General features: G+C 47.4%; 1 protein-coding gene across 5 annotated transcripts in view; it reads right to left on the bottom strand.

Moving 5' to 3' along the window:
* The window catches only part of DLG5 (discs large MAGUK scaffold protein 5), a 343229-nt gene that overhangs the window by 231524 nt on the left and 85455 nt on the right, over positions 1-26250 (bottom strand). For all 5 annotated transcript variants that reach the window (XM_075349077.1, XM_075349073.1, XM_075349078.1 and 2 more), the window contains exons 3-5: positions 16069-16237; positions 15783-15926; positions 1772-1955 (exon numbers count right to left, since the gene is read on the bottom strand). In XM_075349077.1, the coding sequence (XP_075205192.1) occupies positions 1772-1955; positions 15783-15926; positions 16069-16237 (497 nt within the window). The remainder of the gene's footprint in view (positions 1-1771; positions 1956-15782; positions 15927-16068; positions 16238-26250) is intronic.

Below are 26250 nucleotides of genomic sequence, written 5' to 3'. Positions count from 1 at the left end.
CAGATACCTCACAAACTATGCCGGATGTGCGTCACTTACAACTTGACCCCAACGACGGATTGTGAGATATATTGAAGCGTGTAAAGTGGGCTTAAGGGGTTAAAAAAAAATCAGGAGTTCATTTTTCGGGATCTATGGCTCAGTGATGGCTGATTTTTTTACTTCTCCAGCTGACATTTTTAAAAGATACCATTTTTGCGTAGTTGCTACATTTTGATTGCCTGTTATTACATTTTGCGCAAAATTTGCGGCGACCAAAAAAACGTAATTTTGGCGTTTGGAATTTTTTTTGCCGCTACGCCATGTACGGATCAGATTAATTGATTTCATATTTTGATAGATCGGGAATTTCTGAACACTGCGATACCAATCTGGGTATATTTATTTTAACTCTTTAATTGTTCAATGGGGCAAAAAAATGGGTGATTTGAACTTTTAAGTTTTTTTATTTTTTCAAAACTTTTTTTTATTATTATTATTATTTTAGTAGTCCCCCTAGGGGACTATAAGGATCAGCAGTCTGATCGCTCATTCTTTTTTTCCCAATCAGAGCAGCACCGCTCAGATTGGTAGAAATGATCATCTCTTGTAACCTGCAGTACTCAGCTGCTGGTTACGGGACCTGAGTCATGTGAGCTACAGGAGCCATCACATGACCCTGTGCTACCATGACAACCATCGGATCCACTTGATCATGTCACGTAACTTTCGGTGGCAGGCGGTGAGTAGAGATCTACCGCGATCACCATTAAAATAGAGCTCTCACATTTTGACAGTGCCATTTAAGGTGTTAACAGGTATGGGTAGACAATTCCACTCGTGCCTGCAAGGAACACATGTCAGCTGTACAAATCCGCTGACATGTGCGCGGATCCCCCCCAGCTGCCGGCGGCAGCCGGTGGGGATTAACACTATGAACGCTAGGATGTAACTTTACTGTCCGCAGTTGTTAAGAGGTTAATATTCTGACAATAGCTTGTTAATATTGATTTTAAAATACAGTATACAAGTGACTACTTCTATTGTTGATAAGCGTAGCAAAATACTGTGTATTGTAGTTGGCAAAACAGATATTTAATTCAAAGTGGAAACAAATGCCTATTTAAAGTCTTTATTGAAGCGGTTGTCTGAATGCTCACAGCGTACACACTAAGCGCTGCAAGGATTCATCGGTTTCTGAGTCGGGAACAGCTGTCACGTGACTGCAATTGGGCGTCATGCATATTCCCGGCCAGAACCCGACTAGTGGGTGCAGCTTTGCGCTATACAACTGTATAAAGTGGGCACGTCCGACTTGTAGGTGTGGTCATTCAGGGGGCATGGCAATACTCAGTACATTTGTATTGAGCAAGGCCGTGTCTACTAGTCAGGTTGTGGCTGGGAACATGCATAGCACACAATTGTGGTCACGTGACCTGCGTTCCCAGCTCGGAAACCGGCAAATCCTTGCAGCGCACAATTTGTGCAGGCACACAGAGTGACACAATGACTGCAGACTTACTACTTTACACCGGACAGACCTTTAAAGTTATCTCTTCTAAAGATTAAATATCAAAGGCAGGATAATTTACTATTCTAGAAATGAAGGGATTCCCTAAACACGCTCGCACATGAGCAAACACAGTGCATATAACAGAGTATTTATGCTAGTATTGTGTATGTTAGTGAGTAGGGGCAACTGTAACTGTTGTTTCTTTAGTGTTTTTGCATACATACAGAACTAGGAAAATCAGTGGTGTTTATACTGTAAATGAATTCCAGTCAAGGTTACCAGTTGCTGCTGTCTGCGCAGTTCGGAGATCTCCTTCTGATCCGCCTCATGCATTCTCTTCAGATCCTGGCAGGACTGCTGCAGATGGGTAAACTCGCGCTGTAATTGGGAATATTTTCTACGCAGACTCTCACCATCCTCTTGAAGTTGTGTTTGTTCACTTAAAACTCGGCTGTGCAAAGTACTACAGGGAACAACAAATGTTGGAAAATTCATGTCAAATATCCAACTAAAGGATAGAACTAAAGGATAATTACTACATGATAATTACTTAGGAAGCCATGTTTGGCAATCTTTGGGCCTGATTAATACATAAATGCGTAATCTCCTAAAATAGATTTCTCCCCAGAAGAAAAAGAAAACAGTCTCTCCAGTGGCCGTTTACATCCTGCAAGAGATTGATCTGGATGCTGTCACAGTGAACAGGGCATGGAGCCAGTGCCAACTTTATAGTCACTATGGTAACCAGCTGAACAGACTCATACCTCCCAACTTTTAAAGAAGGAAAAGAGGGACAAAGTTTGCGGCGCGCGTAGCGCGCCGCGGCAAATTTTTAGGCCACGCCCCCTAACCACACCCATTTCACAGTCACGCCCATATCCACTCCCCATCCACACCCATTCAGCACAAACACGCAGGCAGCCGGCGGGCCTCCAGCACGGACACGCAGGCAGCCGGCGGGCCTCCAGCACGGACACGCAGGCAGCCGGCGGGCCTCCAGCACGGACACGCAGGCAGCCGGCGGGCCTCCAGCACGGACACGCAGGCAGCCGGCGGGCCTCCAGCACGGACACGCAGGCAGCCGGCGGGCCTCCAGCACGGACACGCAGGCAGCCGGCGGGCCTCCAGCACGGACACGCAGGCAGCCGGCGGGCCTCCAGCACGGACACGCAGGCAGCCGGCGGGCCTCCAGCACGGACACGCAGGCAGCCGGCGGGCCTCCAGCACGGACACGCAGGCAGCCGGCGGGCCTCCAGCACGGACACGCAGGCAGCCGGCGGGCCTCCAGCACGGACACGCAGGCAGCCGGCGGGCCTCCAGCACGGACACGCAGGCAGCCGGCGGGCCTCCAGCACGGACACGCAGGCAGCCGGCGGGCCTCCAGCACGGACACGCAGGCAGCCGGCGGGCCTCCAGCACGGACACGCAGGCAGCCGGCGGGCCTCCAGCACGGACACGCAGGCAGCCGGCGGGCCTCCAGCACGGACACGCAGGCAGCCGGCGGGCCTCCAGCACGGACACGCAGGCAGCCGGCGGGCCTCCAGCACGGACACGCAGGCAGCCGGCGGGCCTCCAGCACGGACACGCAGGCAGCCGGCGGGCCTCCAGCACGGACACGCAGGCAGCCACAGTGAGGCGGCCGGTCGCCCGCACAGTGAGGCGGCCGGTCGCCTTCACAGACAGGCGGCCGGCCGCCTTCACAGACAGGCGGCGGGCCGCCCGCACAGAGAGGCGGCCAGCCGCCCGCACAGAGAGGCGGCCGGCTGCCCGCACAATGAGGCGGCGGGCCGCCCGCACAGACAGGCGGCGGGGGGCGCCCGCACAGACAGGCGGCAGGGGGGCGCCCGCACAGACAGGCGGCAGGGGGGCGCCCGCACAGACAGGCGGCAGGGGGGCGCCCGCACAGACAGGCGGCAGGGGGGCGCCCGCACAGACAGGCGGCAGGGGGGCGCCCGCACAGACAGGCGGCGGGGGGCGCCCGCACAGACAGGCGGCGGGTGGCGCCCGCACAGACAGGCGGCAGGGGGGCGCCCGCACAGACAGGTGGCGGGCCGACCGCACAGACAGGCGGCCGGCCGACCGCACAGACAGGCGGCCGGCCGACCGCACAGACAGGCGGCCGGCCGACCGCACAGACAGGCTCCGGCCGGGGGTGAGGGGGGAGGGAGGGAAATCAGCGCTGGGGAGATTAGTTTACTGTACCAGCAGCAGCACAGGCAGCGCTCCTCTCTATGCCACGTCTACTAGGATGGTAGGAGGGAAAAGCAGGGAGGCGGAGAGAGAGTGGGTGGGCGGAGCCCGGGAGCCGGCCGTCCCGCCCGTGGCAACGGGACAAACAACGTAAAGCGTGAAAGTCCCGCTGTATCCGGGACGGTTGGGAGGTATGCAGCATGTTAGAATGTGTACATAAGATCCCGCTGGTGGTGGCCGCAGCTTATAGGCCCCAAATCTGGTGACAGGTTCCCTTTAAAGTGAACCTGTCAGGTGCAATATGCACTCAGAGCCAGGAGCAGTTCTGGGCACATATTGCTAATCCCTGCCTAACCGTCCCTGTATACACTAGCATAGATAAAGAGATCAAGAACAAATATTTTTAAAGATCTTATATCTTATGCTAATGAGCGCGGGGACTAGTCCGAAGGGCGTTACTTCACTTGGCTAGTCGGCTCGCATAGCATGTTAGCATGTTATTACGCCCCTGTGTGAGTACTAATACGCTATGTGAGCCGACTAGCCAAGTGAAGTAACGCCCTTGGGACTAGTCCCCGCGCTAATTAGCATAAGATATAAGCTCTTTAAAAATACTTTTTCTATAGATGCCTTTATCTATGCTAGTGTATACAGGGACGGTTAGGCAGGGATTAGCAATATACACCCAGAACTGCTCCTGGCTCTGAGTGCAGATTGCACCTGATAGGTTCCCTTTAAAGGGAAACTGTCACCAGAAATTTAGCAAAAAAAATAAAAGATCCCCCTCTGCAGCTCCTGGGCTGCATTCTGGAAAGGTTCCTGTTGTTATTGTGCCCACTTTGAGACCTAAAAAAATACTTTATGAAGTCTTACCTTTTTGTATGCAAATCTGTTTTTATGGTCACGGGGGCGGGCTGTCTGGCGTCCGTTATTCCCCCTCCTGCCGCTGTACGCCGTCCCCCATTGCTCATTTCCATACATGAGGACGCCTTCCTCATGTAACTGTCCTCCTGAAGTTTTGTGCATGCCCAGTGCCACTCTCGCGGGACTGAGCACTGTGCAAAGTGTGAACGCTTTTGAGGTGATTGCGCAGGCGCGAGATTATGGGCGGCACTGTGATTGTCATCAGCAGCGTCATCCAAGTACCTGCCCATAATCTTGTGCCCGCGCTTCTCACTCTGCCTCCACCGTTATGTGCAAGCACTGGCCATATGAACCACGTTACCTATTACCATGGGCGCGAGATTATGGGCGGCGCTGTGATTGTCATCAGCAGCGTCATCCAAGTACCTGCCCATAATCTTGTGCCCGCGCTTCTCACTCTGCCTCCACCGTTATGCGCAAGCACTGGCCATATGAACCACGTTACCTATTACCATGGGCGCGAGATTATGGGCGGCGCTGTGATTGTCATCAGCAGCGTCATCCAAGTACCTTCCCATAATCTCGTGCCCGCGCTTCTCACTCTGCCTCCACCGTTATGCGCAAGCACTGGCCATATGAACCACGTTACCTATTACCATGGGCGCGAGATTATGGGCGGCGCTGTGATTGTCATCAGCAAAGTCATCCAAGTACCTGCCATAATCTCGTGCCCGCGCTTCTCACTCTGCCTCCACCGTTATGCGCAAGCACTGTCCATATGAACCATGTTACCTATTACCGTGGGCGCGAGATTATGGGCGGCGCTGTGATTGTCATCAGCAAAGTCATCCAAGTACCCGCCCATAATCTCGTGCAAGCGGTAATAGGTAACATGGTTCATATGGCCAGCACTTGCGCATAACGGTGGAGTCAGAGGGAAAAGTGCGGGCACGAGATTATGGGCGGGTACTTGGTTAACGCTGTTGATGACAATCACAGCGTCGCCCATAATCTCGTGCCTGCGCAATCACCTGAAAAAGCGTTCACATGCGCAAATCTTCGGGAGGACAGTTACATGAGGAAGGCGTTCTTGTGTATGTAAATGAGCAATGGGGGACTGCGTAAAGCGGCAGGAGGGGGAATAACGGACGCCAGACAGCCCGCCCCCGTGACCATAAAAACACATTTGCATACAAAAAGGTAAGACTTCATAAAGTATTTTTGTAGGTCTCAAAGGGGGCACAATAACAACAGGAACCTTTCTAGAAGCAGCCCAGGAGCTGGAGAGGGGAATCTATTACTTTTATTGTGAAATTTCTGCTGACATGTTCCCTTTAACTGGTAGGGGAGCCAGGATAAAGCAGAGCTGAAGTTGTTGGGAAGCTAGGACCCAGCAGCTCTGCTCCACAGGCAGGAGACCACTGATCGGTAATAGAAGCCTGCAGATGCCACTCTGCATAGGTTATTACTGGCCAGTGCTATCTGCAGGAGAGAGAAGTGCTGATTGCACGGTCTCCTCAGCTTCCTGATTCCCCGCGTGTCTGCAGCAGTGAGAAGCCGCACACGGGGAATCAGAGAACAGCTGCAGACAAACGCAGGCTCCAGGACTGGGGGGGTCGGCTCTGGGGGAGGGGGGATCGCTCTGCTGCAGGGAGGGGTCGGCTCTGCTGCAGGGGGTGATTCATACCTCAGCAGCAGTCACAGGAGTAGGTGCGCGGTCGGCTCTGTAATGAATAGAAGGGAGAAACAGCGAGGCGGGGCTACAGTGGGTGGGTGGAGCCCGGGATAAACAGCCTCACGGGCGGGACCCGGGATCAAAGGCTCAGAAGAGGGACTGTCCCGCTGTATCCGGGACGGTTGGGAGGTATGCAGACTTCTACTAACAAGACATCAGACATTGCCTTATAGGATAGACATATAGGTGGCAACTGACAAACAGGCTTTTTTAACTAGAGGAGACTTATCTTTCATACATTTTTCCCGAAGAATTGCCTTAAAGGGAACTTGTATTTATTTTGATCACTTTATATGGCGCTATTAATTCCACAGCACTTTCCAGATGTAATCATCATCGCTGTCACCACTGGGGCTCATAGTCTACATTCCCACATCAGTAGGTCTTCTGATTGTGTTAGTAAATCCACGCAAAAATGGAGAACATACAAACCCCTTGAAGCCAGGACCCCAGCGCCGCAAGACTACAGTGCTAACCACTGAGTGAACCATGTTGTATGCCCCAAATGCTATTAAACTGCAAATATGGGGTTAATCTGCAGGTTAATAGCATTAAAATAATGTTTAGTTGCCTTACGGAATTTACAGCCACCAAGAGAGAATGAAGTTTCTCCATCCCAGGAGCCAGCAGCTTTCAGTAATAGAAGCATGATCAGAGGGACTTCAGTCACCGCTCAGTACACAGTGAGCGGCAGCTGGAAGCAGACCTCAGCACTCTAAGGCTATGTGCACACGCTGCGTTTTTTTGACGCTGCGTTTTTGTGCGTTTTTGGCCGCTAAAAACGCACAAAAACGCACCTGCGTCGAAAAAACGCGGCAAAAAACGCACGCGTTTTGCCGCGATTTGGTGCGTTTTTTTGCTGCGTTTTGCTGCGTTTTTGCTCACTGCGTCCTTATGCGTTTTTTATCAGTGAACAAAAAAAAAAAGGTCTGATGTCATTTCCTTCTTCAATGTGTTCTTCATTCTACACTAGTGTATGCAGAAGAGCAGACAGCTGCAGAACTACAAGGCTCAGCATCCTCGATCCAATAGTGTATGCAGGACAGCAGACAGCAGCTGTCGAACTACAAGGCTCAGCATCCTCCATCCAATAGTGTATGCAGGAGAGCAGACAGCAGCTGTCGAACTACAAGGCTCAGCATCCTCCTTCCAGGACTGTATGCAGGATTTCTCTGCCCCCCCAAAAAAAAAAAATGACGTGAGCTTCGCCATATTTTTGTATGCTAGCCGGGTACAGCAGGCAGGTACGGGCTGCCCCCAACCCCCAGCTGCCTATTTGTACCCGGCTGGGAACCAAAAATATAGGGAAGCCCTTTTTTTTTTAAATTATTTCATGAATTTCATGAAATAATTAAAAAAAAAAAATGACGTGAGCTTCGCCCCATTTTTGAGTCCAGCCGGGTACAACTAGGCAGCTGGGGATTGGAATCCACAGTGCAGGGTGCCCATGCTTTCTGGGCACCCCCGCTGTGAATTGCAGTCCCGCAGCCACCCCAGAAAATGGCGCTTTCATAGAAGCGCCATCTTCTGGCGCTGTATCCAACTCTTCCGGCTGCCCTGATGCCGGGTGGCTAGCCAGGTAATAATGGAGTTAGGGCTAGCTGTATATTATCAGCTAGCCCTAAGCCCGAAATTCATGGTGTCACGCCAATATTAGACATGGCCACCATGAATTTCTAGTAAAGATAAAAAAAAAAACACAACACAGAAAAATATTTTTATTAGAAATAAAACACAACACAATTAGTGACTCCATCTTTATTGAAATAAACCCCCCTCCGCAGTAATCCTGGGTCAGGGTCCCGCGCCGTCCAATCCGGATCCAATATCATCTGATCGGTTTGCTGGAAGGCAAAGCGATCAGATGATGTGTCAGGTTAAAGGATGTGAATCCCATCACACATCAGCTGATTGTATAAAAGCCGATTATACAATCAGCTGATGCATCAGTAGAAAAAAAAAAAAAATAATACTCACTTATGTGCTGAATTACCGGCAGCTCCCGGAGCGATGGGGCGGGAGTCTGATCCTGTCCGATCGCTGCAGCAGCTGCCGGTAATCAGGGATGAAGTCTCCTGACGCATCCGCTGATACCGGCCGGGCGCCCGCGTCAGCCCGAGACTCGATCAGCTGATGCGTCAGGTGACTGCATCAGGTGATCCATCGCCAGGTCCTGCAAGCAAGGTCCTGCCCCGGGGAGACTGCACACAGCCGGAGCGGGAGCGGCGATACCGTGACAGGAGCTGGGAGCGGGCATGGCACCGCGAGGCTGCAGACAGGTGAGTATAACTTTTTTTTTTTTTATTCTACTGTTAACTTTTGTTTTCGCAGCCGCTTCCACCTCCCGCCCTGACATGGCGCCGCACGGCAGCATACATGCACAGGACGGGAGATGGACGCGGCGGTGACGGTACCGGGAGGATTCATGCTTCTGTCTATACTGACAGAAGGAATCCTCTTCCTGTACACGTCACTTTACTACCCACCTCCTGCGCTTATAGCTGCGTTTTTGGTCTTAGAAACGCACCAAAACGCAGCTATTTGCGTTTCTCATTGCGTCTTTCAACATCCCATTGAACTCAATGGATGAAAAGCGCAGTGAAAAACGCGGGAATAATTGACATGCTGCGTTTTTGTGGTCACCACAAAAACGCAGCTGAAAAAAAACGCTGTGTGGGGACAGCAAAAATGAAAACTCATAGACTTTGCTGGGGAAGCAAAGTCATGCAGTTTTGAGGCCAAAAACGCACCCGAAAAACGCGCAAAACCGCCGAGAAAAACGCACCGTGTGCACATAGCCTTACAGCTCACGGAGCTGTGCATGTATGCAGAGCAAGCGGTCGCTCAAAGTACCGGGGCGTGCTTACAGCCGCTGCTCACAGTATAGCGAGCGATGACTGTAGGCACTCTGGACATGCACCTATGACTGAAAGCCGGTTGTTCCCAGAAGTATTGAAGTTCATTTTCTCCTGGCAGGCAACAGTTCAGTAAGGAGAATGGACAGCACTGTAACGCTATTAACCTGCAGATCAATCCCATATCAGCAGGTTAATAGTGTTTACAGACATGACATGTTCCTTTTAACATTTCTACGATTTTAGGAAACTCGACAAGGAAAACCCATAATGTTTGTGAGGATACATGAAATAAAAGTGCTAGACCTTTAACTTTCCTGATAGCTAAAAATATATTTTATTTAGTCCTATTTATTTTCCTGCTATTTTCTAAAAGTTAGAATGTAAAATTGCTACCAGTAAGCTATAAGCTTCCTGAGAGTCACAAAAAAACATTTCTGCATAACACCACAAGTATGGGACTCGGAAGCCTTGAAGAGCTGGGTGACAATCAATGAAGTGGTAGTCACATCTCTCTGCTTGCCCAGAAACAGACATGACTGGAAATTGATGTTTTTCAATTATGTTGCATATCTACGGTATATTGCTTTTTTGTTTTTTTTAAAAAAAAAATCATATTATTTTACTAAACATTTTTTAAAAGACAAATTTAAGATAAACAGCTTATACAGGACACAGAAAGAAGCCCTCCCCCCATATCACAGTAGAATGACTATTACTATGGGCCCCTTGGGCTGCGACAGTTACTATCCTGGGCAGCGTCAGGTAATAATAATAATAATAATAAAGTTTTATTTCTATAGCACCAACATATTCCGCAGCGCTTTACAATTCAGAGGGGACATGTACAGACAATTTGAGACAATACAAAAAAAAAATTAAGATACCAGGAAAAGTGAGGGCCTGCTCGTAAGCTTACAGTCTATGAGGAAAGAGGAGGGACAAAAGGTGAATGGGGGGGGGGGGGGGAAAGCTTGTTATATATGGTCCGGCCATCGATTTAAAAGGGTATTCAAAACCAGCTGCATGAACCCGTCATTGGCCAGAATTTAAACCGGTACAGGGGACAAGAATTGGAAGTACATTTTTTGTTATGAGGGCAGAAAGGGACTAGATTAGATCAGGGTAGTGAGTTGATAGGCTAGTCTAAAGAAATGCGTTTTTAGGGCCCGCTTAAAGGTGTGGATGTTGGGAATTAAACGGATTGCTCTTGGTAGTGTGTTCCAGAGCATAGGCGCAACTAGTGAGAAATCTTGAAGACGGGAGTGGGAGGTTCGAATTGTTGAGGATGTCAGTCTTAGGTCATTAGCAAAGCGGAGGGCACGGGTGGGGTGATAGACAGATGAGGGAGGAGATGTAGGGCGGTGCGGAACCGTGGAGAGCTTTGTGAGTGAGAGGGATAAGTTTATGTTGTATAATCTATTTATAATTATAATCTACAATGACCTCACTGCTTCATCACCGTGCGGAGCTGCCGCCCCACCACCGTGCGGAGCTGCCGCCCCACCACCGTGTGGAGCTGCCGCCCCACCACCGTGCGGAGCTGCCGCCCCACCACCGTGCGGAGCTGCCGCCCCACCACCGTGCGGAGCTGCCGCCCCATCTACACCCCACCTACTGTCTCCTCCCCATAATCCTATAGAATGTAAGCCCGCAAGGGCAGGGCCCTCTTCCCTCTGTACTAGTCTGTCTACTGTAACTTGTATATGTATTTTGTATGTAACCCCCTTGTCATGTACAGCACCATGGAACTAATGGTGCTTTATAAATAAATAATAATAATAATAATAATAATAATGTTGGATTCTGTAGCGGATAGGCAGCCAGTGCAATGACTGGCAAAGAGCAGAGGCATCAGTGAAGCGGTTACAGAGGAAAATGATCCTGGCTGCGGCATTCAGAATGGATTGGAGAGGGGAAAGTTTAGTAACAGGGAGACCAATTAGTAAAGAATTACAATAATCCAGGCGAGAATGAATGAGAGCGACAGTAAGAGTTTTTGCAGAGACAATGGTAAGAAAAGGTCGAATTCTCGAAATGTTTTTGAGGTGGAATTGACAAGAGCGAGCAAGTGAACGAATGTGTGGAGTGAAGGAGAGATCGGAGTCAAATATAACCCCAAGACAGCGGGCGTGCTGCTGGGGCGTAATGGTAGAGCCACACACAGAAATGATAATATTGGGTTTCGGAAGGTTAGGAGAAGGAGGAAACAGGAGAAGTTCAGTTTTTGACAAGTTCAGTTTTAGATAGAGGGAGGACATGATGTTGGAGACAGCGGACAGACAATCGGTAGTATTTTGTAATAGTGCAGGGGTGATGTCAGGAGAAGATGTGTACAGTTGGGTGTCATCAGCATAAAGATGGTACTGGAAACCAAATCTGCTGATAGTTTGTCCAATAGGGGCTGTGTATAGAGAACAGGAGAGGGCCTAGGACTGAACCCTGAGGAACCCCGACCGTAAGGGGAAGAGGAGAGGAAGAGGATACAGTGAATGAGCGGTCAGAGAGGTAAGAGGAGAACCAAGAAAGAACGGTGTCCTTGAGCCCAATAGAGCGGAGCATAGTGAGGAGGAGCTGGTGATCCACAGTATCGAATGCAGCAGAGAGATCCAGGAGGATCAGCAGGGAGTAGTGACCATTAGATTTAGCTGTAAGTAGATCATTAGAGACTTTAGTAAGGGCAGTTTCAGTAGAATGTAAACAGCGGAAACCGGATTGTAGAGGGTCAAGGAGAGAGTTATCTGACAGGTAGCGAATTAGACGGGAGTGAACCAGGCGTTCCAGGAGTTTTGAGATGAATGGGAGATTAGAGACAGGTCTGTAGTTAGCGGCACAAATTTGGTCCAGGGATGGTTTTTTAAGTAATGGGTGTATGCTGCAATGTTTGAAGGAGGAGGGAAAGACACCAAAGGAGAGAGAGATTGAATATTTTAGTTAGGTGAGTGGTGACAGCTGGGGTGACAGATTTAAGTAGATGTGAGGGAATAGGGTCACTGGTGCAGGTAGTAGGGCGAGAAGATGCGAGGAGCCTGGTGACTTCTTCTTCTGTGACTGGATCAAAGAATGAAAGTGAACTACATGAAGTGTAGGAGGGCAGACAATGTGTGGTGTTCTGAGGCTGGGAGGAAATTTCCTGGCGTATATGGTCAATTTTTTCTTTAAAATAATTGGCCAGGTCATCTGCACTGAGGTTGGTGGTTGGTGCCAGAACTCTTGGTCCGAGGAGGGAATGGAAAGTATCAAAGAGTCGTTTAGGACTGTTGGCTAGAGAGGTGATGAGGGTGTTAAAATATGCTTGCTTGGAGAGGTGAAGGGCAGCATTGTATGTTTTGAGCATAAACTTATAGTGGATGAAATCTTCGGCTAGATTGGATTCTCTCCTCAGACGTTCAGCACACCTGGAGCACCGCTGGAAAAAGCGTGTTTGCAACGTGTGCCAGGGCTGCTGCCGTTTGCGCCGAGTTGGTCTGCGTGTAGAAGGTGCAGCTTTATCTAGGGCGCTCTGTAGGGTTTCATTGTAATGTTTTACAGCAGAACCAGGACATGAGAGGGAGGATATTGAGGCCAGTGATGACTGCAACATCTTCAGAAATTTCTGAGTGTTCATGGCATGTATATTCCTATATAGGAGGTAAGTGGGGGTTTCCTGAGTGGGTTGACTGCTCTTGACCAAGAATGAAACAAGGTTGTGGTCAGAGAGTGGGAGGGGGGAGTTAGTGAAATCATGCACTGAGCAGAGATGGGAGAAGACCAGGTCCAGCGCATTCCCACCTTCATGTGTAGAAGAGTTAGTTAGTTGTGAAAGGCCAAGGGAGGAGGTTACAGATAAAAGATGAGTGGCAGCTGGGGAGGGGGGGGGGGGATCATCAATAGGGATATTAAAGTCCCCCATGACAAGAGTGGGGAGGTCACAGGCTAAGAAATGTGGGAGCCAGGTGGCGAAATGATCCAAGAACTGACTGGTTGGGCCTGGAGGGCGATACACAACTGCTACTTGCAGGGAGAAGGGTCAGTAAAGCCTGACAGTGTGAACCTCAAAAGAAGGGAAGATAAGTGAGGGAACAGGAGGCATGACCTGAAAAGTGCAGTTAGGGGAAAGCAGCAGACCAACACCTCCACCTGACCTGTTGTCAAGTCTAGGGGTGTGTGAAAATTGAAGGCCACCATATGAGAGAGCAGCAGCAGCGGTGGTGTCTGACTGCTGAATCCAGGTCTCAGTAAGGGCCAGAAGGTTGAGGGAATTGGAAAGGAAGAAGTCATGAATGAAGGAGAGTTAGGAGGTACTACAGCTAGTGTATAATATAACTCACATTATTATTATGTAATGGCAATCGGTATCTTCAGGGCGGGGCACACGGGCCTATCGCCCTATTAGACATAGAACTGACACTTTTCCAGAGTTGTAAATTTAAGTTTATAGGCCCCAATGCAAAATTTGTAATAATTTCCTCCCTTACAATTTGCCATTTATACTAGTGGTCTCTTATTATACGGCAAAAGGATCTTTGTGCTGGCTACCCATCTATACTTTATAACTACTCCAGTGTCTTTTTATTTAGGGGGTTTTGAATGTACACGCCCCTTAATTAAACTGCCCCTGCTAAGGGTTCCTGTGATAGGAAGACATTTCCATTGGTCCCCAAAGGAAAGAGTTTAGGAATCATTACCTTGGTACTACTAATTTCTTCTGTATATGGTAAATGCGTGTCGATTCTATAGCTAGACACTAAAAAAATGGCAGTTCCCACGTCTTTGTTTAATCCTCCTACCACTAATGTGCGTGCGTGTATATATAGTATATTATATACATACACACACATAATAAAATGCCATCCATTTCCCCATGCTTTGAATAGCATACATACCAATTCTCAGCCACTGGGTCAGTCTGCACACAGCTCCTAGCATCTTCGGTTATTTTATGGCCACTTTGTATTGTATTATTATATATATATATATATATATATATACACACACACATACATACATATATACACACACACACATATATATATATATATATATATATATATATATATATATATATATATATATATATATATGTATATATATATATATATATATATATATATATATATATATATATTACATACACACATATATATACATATACACCACACACACACACACACACGCACACACACACACACACACACACACACACACACACACACTAGTTATATCCAGATTGTAGAAATCTAAAAGTATATATAGTCTTCACAACAATCAGTAGGGCATCAAACAATCTACAAAAGCTTTCACGACATTGGGCTACGAGCCAAACTTTCAGATACAGGTGCTTGATTGAGCTTGTATCACTGCTTTCAAAACCTATCATCGTGCATAGCAAGAAGGCAATGGAAGCTGGAATAGAGGCTTACCCCCTTCAGTTGGGAGTCTCGTTTTCGCCTTGGACACAGTGTTAGTATATGTCAACAGTATTAAGAGGCTTACACAGGGAAACATCACACTGGTCTTATTCCAGGGGTTATAGTATGGGAAGGCGTACTGTACAGTAGCCAGCCTCCTCTAGTTTTCATTTCAGGTACACTAACAGTTTGGCTTTACAAAGACTTGTCATGTAACCAATGGTTTGGCCATTTCACCTAAATGACATCACTTCCCTACTAACCAGAATCCCACAATGTCTGTCTGCTATTTCATCCTTTTTCTCTGCTCGATTCCTAAAACTGAACATGGACAAAACAGAATTCATTGTCTTTCCTCCTCCTCACTCAACCCCCCACCTGACATATCCATCAATGTCAATGGCTACTCAATTTCCCCAGTGCCACATGCTCGCTGCCTGGGAGTAATCCTAGACTCTGATCTCTCTTTCAAGCCACACATCCAAGCCCTCTTCACCTCCTCCCGCCTCAAACTCAAAAAATATTTTCCGGATCCGTACATTCCTTTCCCAAGCAGCTGCAAAAACCCTACTACATGCCCTTATTATCTCCCGCCTAGATTATTGCAACCTCCTGCTCTGTGGCCTCCCTTCTAACAGTCTCGCACCCCTACAATCTATTCTAAACTATGCTGCCCGGTTAATCCACCTGTCCCCCCGCTACTCCCTAACCTCTCCTCTCTGCCAATCACTTCACTGGCTTCCCATTGCTCAACGACTCCAGTTCAAAACACTAACCATGACATACAAAGCCATCCACAACCTGACTCGTCCCTACATCTGTGACCTAGTCTCCCGGTACTTAACTGCACATAACCTTCGATCCCCACAAGATCTCCTTCTCTACTCCCCTCTCATATCCTCTTCCCACCATCGCATCCAAGATTTCTCCCTTGCCTCTCCATACTCTGGAATGCTCTGCCACAACACATCAGACTCTCGCCTACCTTAACAAGCTATAACCTGCCGCAACCCTCAGTCTGATATAGCGCCGCACAACCAGTTCTACCCTAACCTACTGTATCCTCACCTATCCCTTGTAGAGTGTGAGCCCTCGCGGGCAGGGACCTCTATCCTCCTGTACCAGTCTGTGCCTTGTATTGTTTATGATTATTGTACTTGTCCCTATTATGTATACCCCTTTCACATGTAAAGCTCCATGGAATTGATGGCGCTATAATAATAATAATAATAATAATAATAAAAAAAAATACTTACTGGTAGAAATCTGCTTCCTTTGCAGCTTCCTCACACTTTTTAAGTGCTTTGGAGTGCTGGCTCTGTAATGCCTCCAGTTCTGACATAGCTTTCATACACTGCGCCTTTAATCGCTCATAGTCCGGTGTGAGCTTGGGGCTTGGTCTGTATATAAATTAGTACAAACACATGTTTTATACATTCAACATGAGTTTTTCACATGTCTAAAATATTGTGAATTAAAAAAACTTAAAACTGTATTGTAACATTGTTATAAAGAAATGATGATTAGATAATCTTCTTTTACCTGCAGTCATCAAACGTTGAGCCAGGAGAGGACAAAGCCAGTCGTTTCCGAAGCTCATCTCTCTCACGTGTCACTTGCCTCAACTGTGATAGTATGGTGTCTAACTTCTCACTCATAAGACGACCATCAGTGGTAGATAAGGGGGGAGAGGAAGCCTTATTAGTCGTACCTATAAAAATGTAATAGACAAACAGTTAACTATCATTAACCATAACGAGGAAACATATGCATTTGTTGGTAGCATGGGATGAGTGATAATGGTAGCCATGATTTTTGTCTTTGTGTGCAAATTCAATTTAAAGGAAGATACAATTGAAAAACCAATTTATGTATATCAGCTCACCGTGTACAAGCTCACTCCTGGCCTCTCCCTGGAGGCGCCGCCACAGCCCGATATTGCAAATACAGAGAGAAAGAATCATCCAGCTCTTCAGGCGAGGAAAGCCATGGTCTTTATTTTAGCATGCAAGAACAAGGGATGACATGACCAGCACAGCACTACGCGTTGCAGGTGAAACAATCACCCTTATGCTTTGTGCGCACTGGAAAATGGAATTTTCTCAAGAAAATTCCGCAAGCACTGAAAGATTACCGCACCCGCGGTAAAAAACTGCGACAAACCGCACCCGAAAACCACATGCGGTTTGCCGCGTTTTTTCCGAGGTATTGTTCGCGGTATTGCCGCGATTTTTCCGCGGGCGGGTTGCTACATGTGCTTTAATGCATTCAATGCAATAAAGCACATTGAAGAAAAAAAAGTCATTTCCTTCTTAGATAGCAGATAGATAAATAGATAGAAGAATAGATAGAGAGATAGCTAGATAGTTAGATAGAGGGACAGAGAGACAGAGTCCCTGTGAGCACACGCTGCATTTCTCACGGTCGGCAGTGTGTTCACATTACCGGCCGTGGGAAATGCCTTGTGGTTACCTCTGCTGTCTCGCTGCGAGGCTGCATTCAGCGCTGTGTCAGTCGCGGCTGGATGCAAGCATCGCAGGACGTGGATTACGCCGGAGCTGTGTGTTTCAGGGGGCGTTAATAAACGGGTGAACCAGGAGCTTTTTTGTGTTTTATTTAAAATAAAGGATTTTTCGGTGTTTGTGTTTATTCACTTTACTCATGGTTTGATCATGTCAGCTGTCACATAGACGCTGCCATGATCAAGCCTGGAGTTAGTGGCGGCGATCCGCCGCCATTAACTCCTTATATTACCCTAACTGCCACCGCATCACGGCAGCAGGAAGAGCTGGGGACACTCCGATACTGCCGCATAATGCATGCGACAGTCCCGGGGCAACTGCGGCTGATATTCTCGGCTGCTGGAGGTGGGAGGGAGGCGGGAGACATTAACTCTGCCCCTCTCCCTCCCCAGCCTGAGAATACCGGGCCGCCGCTGTGTTCTTACCTCGGCTGGAAGGTAAAAATACGGCGGAGCCCACGTGTTTTTTTTTCTATATTTCCGTTTGATTTTTATGTGTATTCCATATGTCTGTGTCTGTGTTCTATGTCTGTGATGTCTGTGTGTGAGTGTGATGTTTGTGTGTTTACTCTCTGCTCCGCTTCCTCTTCCTGTCATAATGACATCACTTCCCTGCAAACCGCAGGCAAGCGATGTACATTACTGCAGGTAAACCGCGAAATACCAGAGGGAATAACGCAGGAAAACGCAATGAACCGCACAGAATTTGCTGCCTGCGTTATTCCCTGCGGGATTTCACGATTACATGGCAGTCAATGGAGTGAAATCCCGCAGCGACGTGCGGAAAAGAAGTGACATGCAATTGTTTTTGCTGCGGGAATCCCGCAGCAAAACATGCAACTGTCAAATTCCGCATAGTGCGCACAGCAATTTTTTTTTCCATAGGTTTTGCTGGTGATTCCCTGCAGACATGTTATGAACATTTTCTGCAGCGAAACATGCAGCAAAACCGCAGGAACTCCGCGGGGAAAAACCGGTAAGTGCGCACAGGGCCTTAATCATGAAGCCTGAAGAGCTGGATGATTCTTTCTCTCTGTATTTACAATTGAAAAACCTTTACAGGGAATCCTATTTTTTCAGACAAGAAAAAGATAACATACAAGTGCATCTGAATTAATTAGAATATCAGCAAAAAGTTAATTACAGTAATGCAATACAAAAAGTGAAACATATTATATTGACTCATTACAAACAGACTGATCTATTTCAAGTGTTTATTTCTGCTAATGTTGACGATTATGGCTTACAGCCAATAAAAACCCAAAAGTCATTATCTCAGAAAATTAGAATAATTACCACAAAAGACCTGCAAAGGCTTCCCAAGTGTTTAAAATGGTCCCTTAAGCTGGTGTCACACACCGCGACAACGACAACGACGTCGCTGCTACATCACCATTTTCTGTGACGTTGCAGCGACGTCCCGTCGCTGTCGCTGTGTGTGACATCCAGCAACGACCTGGCCCCTGCTGTGAGGTCGCCGGTCGTTGCTGAATGTCCAGCTTCATTTTTTGGTCGTCACTCTCCCGCTGTGACACACACATCGCTGTGTGTGACAGGGAAAGAGCGACGAAATGAAGCGAGCAGGGAGCAGGAGCCGGCGTCTGGCAGCTGCGGTAAGCTGTAACCAGCGTAAACATCGGGTAACGAAGGGAAGACCTTTCCCTGGTTACCCGATATTTACCTTCGTTACCAGCCTCCGCTCTTGCTGCCAGTGCCGGCTCCTGCTCTGTGCACATGTGGCTGCAGTACACATCAGGTAATTAACCCGATGTATACTGTAGCAAGGAGAGCAAGGAGCCAGCGCTAAGCAGTGCGCGCGGCTCCCTGCTCTCTGCACTGTGACATGTAGCCGCAGCACACATCGGGTTAATTAACCCGATGTGTACTGTACCTAGGAGAGCAAGGAGCCAGCGCTAAGCGCGGCTCCCTGCTCTCTAAACTGTGACATGTAGCTGCAGCACACATCGGGTTAATTAACCCGATGTGTACTGTACCTAGGAGAGCAAGGAGCCAGCGCTAAGCGCGGCTCCCTGCTCTCTGCACTGTGACATGTAGCTGCAGCACACATCGGGTTAATTAACCCGATGTGTACTGTACCTAGGAGAGCAAGGAGCCAGCGCTAAGCGCCGCTCCCTGCTCTCTGCACATGTAGCACAGCGACATTATGATCGCTGCTTCTGCTGTGTTTGACAGCTAAGCAGCGATCATAACAGCGACTTACAAGGTCGCTGTTACGTCACCGAAAATGGTGACGTAACAGCGACGTCGTTGTCGCTGTCGCTTAGTGTGAACCCAGCTTTAGTCTGGTACAGTAGGCTACACAATCATGGAGAAGACTGCTGACTTGACAGATGTCCAGAAGGCAGTCATTGACACACTCCCTTAGGAGGGTAAGCCATAAAAATATCATTGCTAAGGAACCTGGCTTTTCACAGAGTGCTGTATCCAAGCATGTTAATGGAAAGTTGAGTGGAAGGAAAAATGTGGTAGAAAAAAAAGCACAAGAAACTGGGATATCCGCAGATAGGATTGTTAAGGAAAGTCAATTAAAAAATTTGGGGTGGGGGGATTCACAAGGAGTGGACTGCTGCTTCAGTCAGTGCTTCAAGAGCCACCAGACACAGACATATCTAGGACATTGGCTACAACTGTTGCATTCCTTATGTCAAGCCACTCATGACCAATAGACAATGCCAGAAGAGTCTTACCTGGGCCAAGGAAAAAAAGAACAGTGGGCACAGTGTTGTTTTCATATGAAAGTAAATTTTGCATTTCATTTGGAAATCAAGGTCCTAAAGTCTGGAGGAAGAGTGGAGAGGCCACAATCCAAGCTGCTTGAGGTCTAGTGGGAAGTTTCTACAATCAGTGATGGTTTGGGGAGCCATGTCATCTGCTGGTGTAGGCCCACTGTGTTTTATTAAGACCAAAGTCAGTATAGCCATCTACCAGGAAATTTTAGAGCTGCTTTAGAGCATGCTTCCCTCTGCTGACAAGCTTTTTGGAGATGGAAATTTCATTTTCCAGCAGGACTTGGCACCTGTCCACACTGCCAAAAGTACCAATACCAGGTATAATAACCACAGTATCACTGTGCTTGATTGGCCAGCAAACTTGATTGACCTACATTCCATAGAGAATCTATGGGATATTGTCAAGAGTAAGATGAGACACCAGACCCAACAATGCAGACGAGCTGAAGGCTTCTATCAAAGCAACCTGGGCTTCCACAACACCTCAGCAATACCACAGGCTGATCGCCTCCATGCCACGCCACACTGATGTAGTAATTCATGCAAAAGGAGCCCTGACCAAGTATTGAGTGTATTTACTGTACATACTTTTCAGTAGGCACCAACATTTGAGTTTAAAATAATTTGTTCAGTTAGTCTTAAATAATATTCTAATTTTCTGAGATAATGACTTTTGGGTATTCATTGGCTGTAAGCCATAATCATCAACATTAACAGAAATAAACACTTGAAATAGATCACTGTGTGTAATGACTCTATATAATATATGCGTTTCCCTTTTTGTATTGAATTACTGAAATAAACTGACTTTTTGATGATATTCTAATTTATTGAGATGTACTTGTACATGTAGCAACATTACTACCTAAAGAGAAATACATTTCTTGTTTAAAGAGAACCGGTCAACAAGATTTAGTTATGTAAGGACCTGGCTGCAACGTCGCTGTAATAACGATTAAATTGATACCTTTGGTGAAGAAATCAGCTTTGCTTTTCTGTAATCAGCATTTGAAGTTTTCAGTTAATTAGATTTCAGTGAACAGGGGACAGACTGTAACTGGGTTCTCTCCTCCCTGTCTGTGATTCCCTAGACCGCCTTCCTCCGGTCTGTGAATGACCTGCCTCCTCTATTTGAAAATCTCAGCAGTGACCTGATGAAGACTGGAGTCGGGCAGCAGGGTTGGGGAATCACAGACAGGGAGGAAAAGATCCAGTGTACAGGGACGGGGGGGGGGGGGGGGGGGGTTGGGCAGTGCAGCAGCCCTGGAGGAAGACATGGTCTGTGGTCAGTGTGCCCAGTCCCCTCAGCAGGAGATATAACTCTGATGGCATGTGGGGTGATTCTTCAGCAGGGAAGGAGGCACACTTTAAAAATTGTTCTTGCAGCCATCACAGTTTGGCAACACTATGTCCTCCCTAACCAGACAGATGGGGCAAATTAAAGATGAAATCTCATATGAGCCAAGGCTTACAAAAAATAACCGAACGTATGGCGGCATAAGGAAGGGAGAATTAGTGATTTGGAAGATAACATGTCCCAAGTGACCAGGAAGATTGGTAGACATGAACAACAACTAGCAGTCCTGCTGAAAAAAACAGACGACCTGGAGAACAGACTGAGGAGGAATAATGTGAGGGTGATTGCTGTACCTGAAAAAGTGGAAGGGACTAATCTGACTGAATTTTTTGAAAAATGGCTGCATAAGCTATTTCGGAGATGAGGTCTTTTCACAGTTTTTGCGGTGGAAAGAGCATAGAGTACCCACGAGACCACTACCACCCGATGCTCCGCCAAGACCAGAGCTCCTTCAGTACAGGCACAGGGACGCTATCCAAAGGGCAGCTTGCAATGAAAGGGACGTCACTGTCAATGGCCACAGGATCTAATTTTTTCCAGATTATACAGTGGAAATATATTGAAAAGGAGGGCGCAATTTATAGATGTAAAACTGCGCCTGCGTACTCTACAAGTCTCCTATTCCATGTCGCATCCAGCAAAACTCAGTAGCAGCGCTGAATGAGACTTTCTTCTTTGAGCATCCTAAGGACGCCCTGCGGTGCCTCGACCTGAATGAGCAGCAGATGAAACAAAATCTGCAACGGTGATGTCCCTCAAGTTATGTGTCATATAAGCGATAGAATGTTACACAACCACTTTGGCCCAGTGGATAAAGAATTTTATTCTCTCTATCATGAAGCAGAAGAATCTCCAGGAGTGTTTTCCCCCTCCTTTTCACTTGTTTTGTCCACTCCCCCGTTTTTGAACCTACTTTTTTTACACAGTTACAGGATGGACTGGTGTCCTCTTTTATGCATAAATGTTTGGGGGGTTTTCTGTTTGTCTTGGAGTTAGAGATGTATGGTGTAAATGATGTCGTCATATAATATTGCTCTTTTAGGCGTTACAGGATTCCATGCAGTATTCCTTGAAGATACAAGTGTGTGCAGGCAAGGAGGAAAGAATTTGTTATGCATAACTATGTGCAACTTATATCCACAAAGGTGTAATGTCTGGGAAAATTCATTTTTTAGCGTGGATTGTCCGAGGTTTGAGTGATCCCACTAAAGGACGGTTGTTATGGAATATGTCAGGGATCAGTTCTTGGTCATACTCTCTCTAGGAAACTCATCTGAATACAGAAACAATACCATATTTGAACCGTTCGTGGATTGGCCACGGGTTTCATTGCACCTATTCCACTTATTTAAGAGGTGTTAGTGTTCGGATACATAAAGCCATCCAGTTTGAACCCATATCTTCCCAAATACACAAGGAGGGCATATTTATAAGTATCCATTGCAAAATCTTCAACAAAGAATTGCTTTTAATGGGAGTGTATGTTCCTCCACGTTATAATAATAATGTCATGAAAATGGTGGCGGAAGCCATTCTGAGGACTCCAGGGGTGCAGGTGATATGTATGGGAGACTTTAACAATACTATTCACCCATACTGGGATAAATATAATAATGACTTGATCAAGGTGAACTCTATTTCAGGATTTGGTGAGGTGATCTCGGATCTTGCACTGACGGACCTGTGGAGAGTTAAACATCCAGGAGTCCCGGCAGTTTTCCTGCTATTCTAAATCACATACCTTATCCACGATCAAAAAAGATGTTAGGGTCTGAGAGTATGTTGCCAATGGTGGAAACTATAGCATACTTACCTAGAGCTATTTCAGATCATTCTCTCATTCTGATCTGTATCCGTTTCCTCCCTGAACCAGATCCAGCCCTTAGTGCATGGTCCTTAAATCTTTTCTGGCTTCAAATTATTGAAATTGAACATATTACTTCTACCCTTAAATATTACTTTAAAAGAAAATAGTGTTGGGGGATCTCCCAGAACACGATATGGGACGCAATGAAAGCTTGTTTGAGAGGGGCATTAATACAGGGGGCTAGTAGGTCTAAGACTAAATCGAGACAGCTCGGGGTGTTTCTCAGGGACAGGGTCCAGACCATGGAGCAACAGTATATAAACTCAGCGTCAACTCAGAACTTGGAGTGGAAAGAAGCACAGAAAGTGTATGATACACATATCAAGGAAAAGGCTAAGAATAAAAGGATGTTCTCATAACACAGATCTTTTGAGGAGGGTGAGAAGGCAGGGCATTTTTTAGCTCTTATAGCCAGAGCACAGCAGGGGAACTCTTTCATGGGGGCCATAAGGGATAGCACAGGTATCGTTAACTAATCAGACCAGATACTAAACGTCTTCTCAGACCAAATTAACTCCTATTTAGAGGGTATCCCTCTCCCCAAGCTTTCAGCGGCAGACCGTAAATACTTAACCTCACCCATTGCAACTAGAAGTACTTCCACTAGCAGTAGCTTTCATGTCTAACAATAAATCTCCAGGATCAGACGGTTTCCCCATGGAGACATACAAAAAAATTTGGGGATATACTGTTACCACGACTATAGTGGGTTGTCTCCCCATCAATGCAAGAGGCTATAGTTATGGTCATACTAAGATCCCCTGCTCCCTGACTCGAACAAACCAATCTCCCTGGTTCCAACAGACATCAAATTGATAGCTAACGTCCTTGCTGCCAGACTAAATATGGTGATCTCCTCTCTGATACACACCGATCAATCCGGCTTTATGCCTTCTCCACGGCGGTAAATGTACGTCATCTACAACTTCCAGTGGACAATCCGGGAGATAGAGTCACTTGCTTGCTCAACACTGCTAAGCCGCTCAACTCCAATGAGTGGGACTTTTTATGGGCGGTCGTTATTAAATTGGTCTAGGCACGGATTTTATCTCCTGGATAGGTTGTTGTACGGTAAACCCACAGCTAGGATCAGAGTTAATGGGCGGCTTACTCTAGCATTTCGCTTAGCTAGAGGTACTCTCTCCCCCTAGCTATTTGCGATGGCTATAGAGCCTATGGTGGTGATCTTAAGAGAGCTTCAACATTTTAAATCGTCCTGTCTCTACAAAACTTTGGAGTTTGGTAGATTCAGGTCTTCTTGGAAACCACTCCTAATTTGCTATTGATTTATAAGCCATGGGAAAAGATTAAAAAGGCACAGGACATTCAGGGGGACCCCATGGCTACCTAATGTAAACAAATTGAATTGGTTTGAGGGATGGAGCATGATGGGGCTGACCAGACTTCTTCAAATGTTAGACGGAGAAGGGATTAAAACATTCTCTCAACTACAAACTGAATTTGGGCTACATAATGGGGAATTCTATAAATACTTACAATTAAGGCATGCATACCAAGTGGAAAATTTGGTTGCGATTCAGAGGATACAACATAACAGGATAGTACAGAGAATAGCACTTTCCAGTGGCTGATCTGGATAAATATCAACACTGTATAGTGATATATTAGATAGAATACTATTGAATCACACAATGCACTCTAAAGAAAAGTGGGAGCGGGAGATAGCTCCTCTTGAAGATAATCAATGGGCTGAAATGACCTATCCTTGGGAGAAGCTCACAGACCATCGCAGCTGTATGTAATAAACCAAATATATCAAACGCCTAAATTTCTTTCTGAGATAGGGGCCAGAGCGGACTCCTCTTGCCCTCGCTGTAAGGCAAACTCTGCTGCCATGCTCCATATGTTGTGGTCATGCCCCAACCTGGAAGTATTCTGGAGAGGTGTAGTTGGAATTATTAACAGAGTATATCCATCAAACTGACCTAAATCTCACACCCTTCATGTGCATTTTGGGATATATTGAAGATCTGACTGTACATGGGGGGGGAAGCTAGCTGTATCCCGTATGTTATTCATGGCTGAAAAACTGATTGCACGATACTAGATCTTAGACCAAACGCCAACGATTTCAGAATTCATTAACAAAATAAACTGGTTGACAAACTTCAAAAAGGGAATATATTTGAAAAGGAATTGTATTCTTAAATTTGACAATATATGGCCCCTGTGGATTGATGATTCGGGTTTAGCCTCTAGGGACTTTTTTAGATTTCGCCTTAGCCTGTTCTAAACTGAAGCTGGAAATTGAACCCTGTAGAACAGGGGTGGGGAATATCCAGCCCGCGAGCCGCATGACCTTTACTGCGGCCCCAGGGAATCTGCCGGCCACCACGTCTTGCCGGCTGCCGGCCCTTTAAATCCCCATGTGCGCTGCGAGAACGCGCATTCAGTGTTTACTACTGAATGCTCTTGAGTACCTGTGTGCTCAGGACTTAATTTGTGGGCGGGGTTAGTGCTCTACACCCAGTCCCACAGAAGAAGACCAGCAGCAGTTTCACGGCTTCCAGCACTGTGTGCCCGCTCCCCCTGTGCCCGCTACCACTGTGCTGTGTGCCCACTCCAATTGTGCACGCTCCCACTGTGCTGTGTACCCGCTCCCACTGTGTTGTGTGCCCGCTCCCACTGTGCACGCTCCCACTGTGCTTTGAGTTCGCTCCCGCTCCCCCTGTGCGTGCTTCCCCTGTGCGATGTGCCTGCTTCCCAGGTGACATGTGCCTGCTCCCCGTGTGCCCATTTCACCAGGGTTGTATGCCCCCTCACCAGGGCTATGTGCCTCCCCCTAAAGCCGTGTGCCCCCCCTCTCCCAGGGCTGTGTGCCCCCCCTCCCCTAGAGCTGTGTGCCCCACCAATGCCGAGTACCATCCCCAGTGCTGTGTCCCCCCATGTCCATGCTCTCCAGTGCTGTCTCTGCTCAGCAAGTGTTGTCAGTTTTCCTCAGTGCCCCCTTATTGCTGTATGTACTCCCCTAGCGATGTGTGTGCCCCCAGTGATGTTCGTGCCCCCCCAGTCTGTATTCCCCAAGTGCTGTCTGTGCTCCCCCCAGTACTGTCTGTGCTCCCCCAGTGCTCTCTGCACCCCGTGCTCTCTGCCCTTTCCAGTGCTGTCTGTGCCCCCCCAGTGCTGGCTGTGCCCCCCAGTGCTGGCTGTGCCCCAATGTCATATCTATGCCTCCCAGTGATTTATATGCCCTCAGCCTCCCCAGTGA

Source organism: Anomaloglossus baeobatrachus, chromosome 5 (genome assembly GCF_048569485.1).
Source record: "Anomaloglossus baeobatrachus isolate aAnoBae1 chromosome 5, aAnoBae1.hap1, whole genome shotgun sequence".
In the NCBI taxonomy this organism is placed as follows: Eukaryota; Metazoa; Chordata; class Amphibia; order Anura; family Aromobatidae; genus Anomaloglossus; species Anomaloglossus baeobatrachus.
This window is presented reverse-complemented; position numbering and strand designations above follow the sequence as displayed.